Source organism: Aulonocara sp. 'chitande type north' Nkhata Bay, linkage group LG4, assembly GCF_057382095.1.
Source record: "Aulonocara sp. 'chitande type north' Nkhata Bay isolate Kocher_YH1m ecotype deep benthic linkage group LG4, A_spYH_male_GT1.1, whole genome shotgun sequence".
Lineage (NCBI taxonomy): Eukaryota > Metazoa > Chordata > Actinopteri > Cichliformes > Cichlidae > Aulonocara > Aulonocara sp. 'chitande type north' Nkhata Bay.
The window spans coordinates 33,702,898-33,713,884 of NC_141347.1; the positions used below are offsets into that span (position 1 = coordinate 33,702,898).

The window sequence follows — 10,987 nt, forward strand, 5'->3', positions numbered from 1 at the left end:
TGAGTAACATATTCTGAATACTTTGGATTACTTAATATATTGTCATGCTTTTTACAACTACATGAGTGTATTATTGCTGTGTGATTTTATTACTATTACTGAAGGCTACTTGCCACTGAGCTAACATTGTTAACTGGCGTTAGTTCATAGACTTTCAGAACTGCACATGATTATTTGCAGCTAGCAGGTTGTTAATGCTGTCCATCAAGTCTATGAACTAACCTCAGCTAACGCCAGCTATCAATTTTAGCTTGGTGGCGAGTAGCCTTCAGTAATAGTAATAACTCACACAGCAATAGCACATCGAAAACCCTGAAGTGGCACATAACCCAGGTAGCTACCACAACTAAAACAAGGTAGCTGCAGTAGGCTAACGTAAGTAAACAACTTACTTAGATGTTTCTTTAGGTTGGAGTCTTTTGACGCTGAGAGCAGCTTGGTTTCTGGCAAACAGAGTTTGCATTGAACGGTCAGATTTTGCCCACCGCTTTTTTGTTTAAATATGAAATGGTGTCGGAATTTCCGTGTAAGAAATGCATTCCTGTTCATGCACTGCTGGCTCCTTTGTGCTAGTTAGGGTTTTGCCAATGTGTGGAATTACCAAAATTAGAGAGGGGATAGCTGAACATATGAAACAGGAAAAGACCTCTGTATAATCCATTTATTTCAACAAAGTAACTGTATACTAATTATCACCTTTTTAAACGGTAACTGTAACGGAATACAGTTACTCATATTTTGTATTTTAAATACCTAACACCAGTACATGTATTCTGTTACTCCCCAATGCTGCTTTTAGATATATTTTTCTATTTACCTATAACCTCAGGTTTCAACAGTCTACTTGTGTCTGCCACTGAGAAGCTATCGTTGTTTTTTGTTTTATTGAGCCAGGAAGTCTTTCCACTGTTCTAGGGAATGTTTGAAGCTTTTGAAATTTATTTGAAGCTCGATCTGTATTTCACTTTAAATTTATCATGGATATCTACAGAGATTTTGCTACTGTTGATTTTCTGAGCTGGACTCATGTTCTTGATATATCTCAATCATCTTTATAGACAAAAGGACATATTTGAACCACATGCAAATCTATCCATCCATTTTCCTCCACTTATCTAATTCAGTTTAGCAGGGGGATTGGAGCCTATCCCAGCTACCATAGGGCAAGTGCAGGGTACACCCTCGACAAATCGCCAGTCTGTCACATTGTTTTCAAATTTAAAAAATAAATATTTTAATTTTATGAGAATATTTTATTTTTATTTTAAATGTAAATATTTTGTTTTTATTTTATTTTACATTGTTCTTGTCTACTTTTTAACTAATCACTCTCAATTAACAGAATAAAATAAAGTTTAAAACTTTCCTCTTCTTTACTAAGGATGGACACAAACTTCCGGATGGTGTTTTTATTCCAGGAAAAGTCCTGTTCTGGCTTCATCAAAGAGGTCCAAAACCGACAGCCGAGGATGCTGAAGTTTCTAGAAGACCTGGAGCAGTGTGCTGTTCAGTTAGATAGAATGAATAAGGGAGCAAAAATCTCTAGCATAACAGGCAGCTCAGTGGGAGCAGTTGGAGGTGTGCTGTCCATTGTTGGTTTGGCGTTAAGTCCTGTAACAGCAGGCGCATCTCTGGGTCTGTCAATAGGTGGGACAGCAATGGGAATCTTGAGTGGAACCAACAGTGCTGTGACCACATTCACAGAGATGAGAGTTAAAAGAAGAGAAAAAAACAAAGCCAATGATGTACTCCAAAAGTTCAGGAAAGATGTGCAAAGTATTCAGGATTGTCTGGGAGAGGTAATCAATCAACCAACTGCTGACATAGAAATGGGTTTTTATAAAGATATGTTCAGTGGCTTTAAACAAGTTAGGTCAGTTGGACAGAGGATTCGATCACTGGTTAAAGATGCTTCAGATGTTAAATTGATAAAATCTAAAAACCTGATTGCAGGTTCTGGCAAGATGGTGGCTCAGGAAAGTAAAGCATTAAGTAATGCACCCAAGATGGCTTCGGAAATCCCAGAAGTGGGTCAGGCAGCATTCAAAGGTTCCCTTGCTCTCTCTAAGACAGCCAGAGCTGGTTTCATTGCACTCAATGCTTTATTTCTTGGCATGGACATCTACTCCATTTGTCAAGACAGCATCAGTCTGGCTAAAGCCAACAAAACTGAAATCTCACAATTCATCAGAGCAAGAGCTGCACTTTGGAGCTCAGAAATAGACTCATGGCAAAAGATCTGTAACTCTCTGAATGAAGGTCTGAAGACAGAAGACAAAAAGAAAGCTTTCCTAGAGATTCCATTTTATACAGCAATGAAGAGACAAGTACAGAAAAAACAGTCTGTGTCTTTTGAGAACAAACAAAGGGACAGAGAACTGAAATTCCAAAAAGAATTTTATTTAATTATGGTGGTTCTAGGAGGCTTATTAGGGTTTGCTGCATGGGTCTGTGGCGCATTTAGCAATTAGACATGAGAGTACTTAAGGTGAGGCCAAAGAGTATAAAAGTGTGCCACTTTGTCTTTGGTCTTAGTGGCTAGTGTGTGGACCTATGTGGAAATTCTGACTGATTTCTTGAGCTATACTCTCTTTCTTGGTCAGGACCAAAGTTTTGCTAACATCTTTCTTGAAATAGCAGCGTAGCAATATTAATTTAGACTTTGTAATAATTTGTTTTGTTTCTGATTAAGACAGACAAGTTCACTTATAACTTGTCTTTCTCTTAAGTATTTACCCACCAATAAAAGCAAAAACAAATAACAAATATTTTACTTCAACAAATATATAAATCGCTTTTCCACCAAGGATGGACCCAAACTTGGATGCTGCTTTTGTTCCAGGAAATGCCATGTTCTCACTTCATTAGTGAACTGAACAAACGACAGGACAACATGATGCAGTTTCTTAGAGCAGTGTGCTGTTCAAAACCCTGCTTGTTCCACAAAGATGGTGCTGCACGAAAGTAAAGTAATAAGTAATGCATTTAAGATGGCTTCAGAAATCCCAGTGTGTCAGGCAGCATTCAGAGGGAGCATTCACTTGCTCTCTCTATCTAGAGCTAGAGCTGGTGCCATTGCATTCAGTGATTTTTTTTTTTCTTTTCACTGGCATGATGTCTTCATCTGTAAAGACAGCATCAGTCTAGCTAAAGGCAACAAAAGTTTTATCAGAGCGAGAGCTGCACTTTGGAGCTCAGAAATGGGATCATGGCAGAAGATCTGTGACTCTCTGCATTAAGGTCTGGAGACATCAGAGAAAAAGAAATCTGTCCTAGAAGCACCATTTTTTCCAGAGATGAAGAAATAAAAACCAGACTGTCTATGTGTAAGAAAATGAGTCACAAAAGAGGACTTTATTTATTTATTGCAGTTCTAGGAGGGTTACTGGGGTTTGTTATATGGCTGTGTGGTACATTCACCGTTAGAGAACTTAAGTTGAAAGAACAGAGAAGGCCACTGGGACAGTTTGGCAGTATCCTTTGCGTGTCTTTAGACTTGGACTAGTGTCCAAAACACTAGATCAGCAAAAACATCAGAATATACACTCTTTTCCTCATTAATGATGCCTAATGATGAAAAACTAAGGATTCTACACTTGCCATTTTATCCTTTTATAAAGAGTTAGATTTTTAGAGAAAAACAAATTAAATTTTCATCTGATCAAAGTGAAACATAAATTTGAGTTATAGGGTAATCGATCAGTAAACAGACAGGACTGCATTAGATGGGAAAACTGAACCACAGTGTGCTCCACTGTTTTCTAAATGTATGCTATAGTGCAAACGTCATGCAGCAATATATTTTATTAATAATATTACGGAGATATAAATGATATAAATGTGACAATGAGAAGATGAATCATATCAGAATTTTTTCCCTTTTTCTTTTGTGAATTCTGTGATTAAGTTTAAAAACTGGAATCTGCTTTTCAAAGCTTTGGTCTTAACTGATTACAGGCTGTTTACTAGCTGTGATTTTTGGTCATTAGTTTGTTTCTTTTTTTGAAATTGTATTCGCAATGTGTTTTATGCTTTGCTATTTTCATTATAGCAAGTAACATTAAGTAAAATTCAAATTATTTGTACGCTGATTCCAAATTTAATAAAGATAAATCTTATACATTTTGGAAAATTGTTTTTTTCATTAGATTAACGGAATTAAGACTGGACTTCGGTCTTCAGTACTGTTTGGAGGGCTGGTGAAAATTAAATTAAATTAAAATTCCACCTGGTATCATCTCTGTGTTTCTGTAACATAAATAACGAGCCTACATTTTCCTCACGACACCAGCAAACAGGTCGACGGAACCTCGGTGTACCTGCATTCATCTTGCTCACCTGTTTAACCCCTGCTGCTGATTCAGGAAACATGCCCACGTTACCTGGTGATATTAATGTGGGCTACTGCTGCTCAATATAATGTTACGCCATTGCAATATTGTGCACAAAATATGCAAATGTAGTTTGTTTCCTGAGCACAGAGCTGTTGGAGCTTGTGTTTCCCTTCAGAGAGACCAATCTGGGTTAAAAAGGATAAACAGGCATTAAAAGAATCAGAATCAGAATCCTTTATTGATCCCTGGGGGAAATTATTTTTTGTTACAGTGCTCCATTTTAAACCAACATTAAGACAAGACAGACAATACGCTAACTAAGAATAGTACAATATATACATATATATACATACATACATACATAAGTCACTTATAAATAAATATTTGGAAAAGAAACATGTGTAGTTGTAGCAGCAAACAGTGTGTTAAGTGGATGCGTTGTACAAAGGAGCGATGGACACTGAGAAAACTAAAAAAGCACTTTATAAACGAACCCACTTTATCAGCAGGTGATATCTGGTCACCGACAAACAGCTTTCAAAGCCTCTGCTGAGTTTTAGTTCTCAGTGGATGGTTAAACCCTGGGTGTAATTAACTAATGTAACTGTAAAAGGCTTGTTAGAAACCATGAAACACATACCAACTTCTTGATGTTAGAGAACTAAAAATGCTCAAGAATAAGACTATAAAGGCAAGGAGGTGTCCTTTATAAAACCTGTTAATAGCACCTCTAGATTTATGTCATAGTTTATAATACAACACTTGTATTTCAGTAATAGTCTATTTATTTGAATATAGTGGTGTAAAGTTCTTACCGCTTTTTCCATGGAAACTCCACACGAGTCCAGATTTCCGAGGACACAGCTCACATGGGAGTTATCTATGGTACTCCAACACGTTCTCAGTCCCAACTCGTCAAATGTGCGACGCATGGTCAGGGTCCCTCTGCTTCACTTCACTTCACTACTCCCCTCGTGTCAAGAATTAACGTGCAGGGCACTCCTATTGAATACTGTTTTGCTCACCTAAACGTTGTTTATTGACGACAACAGATTGCCACGGAAGAGCCTGTTGTCGTTATATTTATATAGGCTATTTTCAAAATCACAGATTAAATTATATAATGTAAACAACTACCTGAGAGAAAATTATAGCAGATAAAATGAATTACAGATTATTACTTTTGTATATTGCATTGATGTTGTGAGTGATGTATGCTGGGTAATGTTACTGCTAGCACTTAGGTGACTTTATTGGACCAGTTTTATAAACTGTTCCTTTTCATAGTTGGAAATCCTTGTACATTTTTAACCTGTGGTTCTTTCTGTTACAGCTTTAACATATCTTCTCCAACTTCTCTCAATACATGCAGTCATTTTACTGTCTGCTTTGGATAATCACGCTCTTACGTATTAAAAAAATAAAAATAAAAAAATCAATAAAACAGAACAACTGTAATATTAGGCAAAACATTTTCGGTGCTTTTAAAGAATACACAGCGACTCCCTTTTTTTGATAAAGTGTTTTTTCATATTAGATCAGCGGCAGTGACGTCATCATACTCGATCATATCACAGGTAACTAAGAATGTGAATCTGTAGATTTTTTTCTTTTATTTTTGTAATTTAAAACAAAAACTACAGAAAGAGTGAGCTCACAAGGTTGCTTTTAGCAGTTCTATGGGTGAAGATTACTAATTTCGTGCAACAGCAAATGACTTAACATTTAAGTGCATATATCTTGCCACACCACATGTGCGGTAAGCTAGCTAAATTAGTTTCTGTTAGCCAATTCAAGAGAACGTGTTGTTATGAGATAACAACAGAAGTGGGCGTGGTTTCTCTGTAGCATTTATTAGGAGTGAAAGCAAAACCAACCAAACTTATCTGTATGTGACGACATCAACCTGCATCTGAACACAGCCAAGACCAAGGAGATGGTAATCGACTTCAGAAGAACAAAGCGATCTGAGCACTCTACCCTCTACATTGATGGAGAGAAGGTAGAAAGGGTAGAAAGCTTTAAATTCACATCTTGGCCGACCTTACCCGGTCCACAAACATTTCCCACCAGGTAGGGAAAGCACAACAAAGGCTGTACTTCCTCAGGAAACTACGCCAGGCCCAATTACCCCAGAGACTGCTAGTAAACTTCTACTGCTCCACCATTGAGAGCCTTCTGCTGCACACTATGGTTCAACTGCTGCACTGTGGAGGACAAGAGGAAACTGCAGCGGGTGGTGAGAGCAGCAGAGCAGGCAACTAGCACTTCACTAACCCCCCTCAGAGACATTTATACTGGCAGACTTCAGCAGATATCGAGTATCATCATCAAAGACCCCTCGCACCCTGGACACTCTCCCCCCCCCCCCCCACCCCACCCCACCCTTCCCTTTGGTAAACGCTACAGGTCCATCAGGTCGAATACAAACTCAACAGAAGTTTTTACCCACAGGCTGTTAAACATGGCCTACCTCCTGATTGGAGGTTAACTGCACTGCCAATACTCATGGACATTACATCTTATTTATAATCCGTATTTCTATTTATACTTTAATGCAACCAACATTCCTACCTCTTTAAACTGTATTTATTATAACTTTATTTAGTATAGTGGCAACAGCACCCCCCCAACACACACACACTCAATGTGCAATACCACTGATCACACTGCACCTCTCAATGCACCTGCTCCTCAGATGGCATGTAAATGTATGTGTATATATATGTAAGCCTGAATGTGGAAATATGTGTGTGTATGTATGTATGCATACATATATGTATATATGCATATATGTATGTATGTGTGTGTATGTTTGTATGGGTGTATCCATATGTTTGCAGGTGTAACTTGTACATATCTTTCTTGTGTAAATATAAATTTGTCTGTGTTATTGTGTAGATACTTACGCTATTGTGTAGTTCACACACATGGAGAAATGCCAAACTGCGTTTCACTGTTCTTGTAACAGTGACAATAAAAAGCTATTCTATTCTATTCTCTTACGTATTAAAAAAAAAACCTAATAATAAAATCAATAAAAAGAACAACTGTAATATTAGGTAAAACATTTTCGGTGCTGTTCAAGATTACACGGTGACACCCTTTTTTTTTTTTTAGTGTTTTTTCATATTAGATCAGCGGCAGTGTCTGCAGAATTTTTTCTTTTATTTTTGTAATTTAAAACACAAAAAATACAGAAAGAGTGAGCTCACAAAGTTGATTTTAGCAGTTTTATGGGTGAAGATTAGCAATTTCGTGGAACAGCGAATCACTTAACATTTAAGTGCATATATCTTGCCACACCACATGTGCGGTAAGCTAGCTAAATTAGTTTTTTGTTAGCCAATTCAAGAGAACGTGTTGTTATGAGATAACAACAGAAGTGGGCGTGGTTTCTTTGTAGCGTTTATTAGGAGTGAAAGCAAAACCAACCAAACTTACCTGAATGAAGGTTTTAAAACAAGCTCCTCAACCATACCAACTGATATCTCTGCTTAACTTAAAACAATTTTAAATCTTTTTTTCTGTCAAACAACATAAACCAGAGGAAAACAGTGCTCGTGAAGACGTGAAGGCAAAGGATGTCGGGGAAAAGGTAAAGTGAAAACTATCTGCGCTACAGCTGGCCATATTATATACTGCAAAAACACAAGTATGATCTGCACAAGTAATTATATTTAATGAAAAGCCAGAAAATATGTTTGTCTTATTCAGTTTTTGTATGCAAATAATAAGAATGAAGAATGAAGTTAAATATTTTCAGCATAATCATAGAATGAGGAAAAATAATTATTTTCTGTTTTGTTTTGACTCCGTATCAGCCGAGATAAATCAACATACAGACAGTATTGTTTTGTCTTATAGAAAGGAGCAACAGACGGCCTTATGCCGCTACATCACAGACACCCTGACCTACATCCACACAGTGACAGGATTCTGTGAGGGGTTCTCTAAATGGCTGCTGTGGACAGAGACTGAGTTAGACACCTTGATGGATATCAAAGATGGCATTGACGCACTAGACCTGAAAATCACACATGTTTACAATTCAGAGGAAAAATGCACGGCCTTTCTGAAATTCATAAAGAACAAAGTAAGTGCAGATAGCAGGCGTGAAAAGCTGGAGAAGGAGCTGACTGAAGTGTTGGAGTACGTTTTGAGAGGCCAGGAGAAACTCGAGCCTTTCTTGGATGCAGTGGAGAAGCTGGCAGTCACCTCACTGCAAGTATTTAGAGAAAACCAGGAGTTACACCTGCCTGAAGGGATCAGACTTGAACATATTCAGTCTGTCATCAGTGCTGCACAACAAATCTGCCCTCTGCTGCTGGAGTTTAAAAGAGATTCAAAAGTCTTCTTCCTCCCCAAACTTGAGAATGTGGATGTGCTGGCATATCAGCTGGACAGATACATAGTGACCACCCATGAGAAGCTGGAGGAAAGGTAACATCTAATAAAGAGCACATTTTGTTTTGAAGCAAGAACACATAAGAAGTGTAACTGTTTCTTCCACAGTGCCATAAATGATATCTAGCTGAAGAGCACAAAGGCTGTGGTAGACTTGAATGTGGATTTGTCTGAGGCTGGCATACAAAGTATGCTTCATCATATTTATCTGCTTGAAGAAATCAGGTAAGTCTATCAGTACACAGCATCACTCACAAATCTTTATCTGTCAGAATAATATCTGAAATTCCATATCTCTAAAGTGAGGCGTTTATGATGCTATTTATGGTCATGTGAGACATTTAAAGGAACCATTGTGAATCAGTGGGTCAGCAAAATAAATAGATTGTTTTTAAGTTTAATAAGGATTTTTGTCAAAACATTACCAGGTTAATTTTGTACCTCAAAAAATTGAAAAAAGAAAAGATTGTAGAACATTAACAAATTCACCATAAATGAACAGCTGGATGTTTTCACTAATACTAGTGGTCCAACTAGAACTTAGCTCACAATAAAAGAATCTATCAAATTATTGCAATTAAAGAAGAAAATGCAGTTCTCTTTGTTTGTTTGTTTTTAAACTTTGGAATTATTTTTCAACAAAGACTACAAATGGATGGTTGTTGGCAAACACCTACTGGAAAGGTTGTTACCATCAGATGTCAACTGCACACTCTCAGTGAAGGGGTGATTCTTCAGCCCCTTTAGTTGCTCCAACCTCTTTTGGTGCACTTGCTTGGGATGTGAGCCAGTAGTGCCTTCTTTTCACATTGCATTGTTTCCATCCTTTACTAAAATAAGGTTTTTAGTCTAACTTTAATTTTGGCATTTTCAGGATGGACCCAAACTTCCGAATGGTGTTCATGTTCAAGGAAAAGGCTGGTGAGGATTTCATCAGTAAGTTTGAAGAACACCAGCCCAGGATGTTGAAGTTCCTAGATGAGCTGGAGCAGTGTGCTGTTCAGCTAGACAAGATGAGTAAGGGTTCAAAGATCTCCAGTGTGGCAGGCAGTTCAGCAGGGGCGATTGGTGGTGTGCTGTCCATTGTTGGCTTGGCGTTAATTCCTGTAACAGCAGGAGCATCACTAGCATTGACAATGACTGGTGTTGGGCTGGGAATCACCAGTGGTCTTAACAGTGCTGTGACCACTGGAGCAGAGATGAAAGTTAATCATAAGCATCAAACAAAAGCTGGTGAAGTTTTCAAGAACTTCATGGAAGATGTACAGAGTCTTCAAGATTGTCTGCAAAAAGTGACCGATCAACGAGTGTGTGGAATAGAAACAAGTAAGGTAGAGATGGCTGTGGGAGTAAGCAGGATTGCATCTAAAGTTTGGACTGTTGGAAAGGGCACTTTTGATTTAGTTACTGATGCTACCTCTGCTGCCAAAGTGTTTCCGAGTGCTGGTAAAGTTTTGGCTCAGGAAGGAAAAGCATTACGTAATGCAAGCAGGCTGGCCTCAGATATCCCAGATATTGGTGAGGCAGCTCTCAAAGGATCTCTTGCTCTCTCTCAAAGACATCAAGGGGTGGGATCATCGCTCTCAATGCTCTCTTCCTTGGCATGGATATTTTCTTCATCTACAGAGACGGCACCAGTCTGGCAAAAGGCTGTGAGGCAAAAGTTTCCCAGGTCATCCGAGCCAGAGCTGCACTTTGGAGCTCAGAGATCGACTCATGGCAGAAGATTTGTGACTCTCTGAAGAAAGGTCTTCGAAAATCAGAGAAAAACAAAGGCATCCTGGAAAGTCCATTTTATCCTGAGACAACAAGCTAAATCTCCATAGAAACAGAAGGTATAATCTCTGAGTACAGAGATTACTGCATTGTATGTACTAATGAAATTCCTTATTGTTTACTACAATTAATGCACAAAGGAAGTGAGATCAAATTTCATAATTCATTATGCTTTACCATATAAACAGTTACTGTTTCAATTTATATATATATATATGAGGTTTTCTCTCCATTACTTACCTTACATTATACTTACTACACTTTAACGAAAATATCTGTTCTTTCTAATCCTTACTGTTTCAAAAAAGAAAAGAAAAGAAAAAGACTTGTTATTTGGTGTTTTTGGTGAAGATGTAGTAGATTTAGTTTAGATGCAGCTGTGAAGGAAAAAATGTAAAAAAAAAAAAAAAGAAAGAAAGAAAAAGCTTTTGATTGTACTAATATTATTTTATTATTACATTAATATACCC

The 10,987-nt window shown here is 37.7% G+C and overlaps 1 protein-coding gene and 1 pseudogene across 2 annotated transcripts in view; both read left to right on the forward strand.

Moving 5' to 3' along the window:
- Positions 1-4,306, forward strand: part of LOC147333116 (uncharacterized) — a 12,358-nt gene extending 8,052 nt beyond the window's left edge. The window contains exon 5 of one of the 2 annotated variants that reach the window (XM_086290080.1): positions 1,382-4,305. In XM_086290080.1, coding sequence (XP_086146206.1) covers positions 1,382-2,471 — 1,090 coding nt within the window. In that variant the 3' untranslated portion in view covers positions 2,472-4,305. Of the gene's footprint in view, positions 1-1,381 lie in introns of both variants that reach the window. The other variant, XM_086290079.1, reaches the window with a different exon arrangement.
- A 1,964-nt stretch (positions 4,307-6,270) lies between these two features.
- Positions 6,271-10,770, forward strand: LOC147333117 (uncharacterized; annotated as a pseudogene).
- Positions 10,771-10,987: the final 217 nt, after the last annotated feature.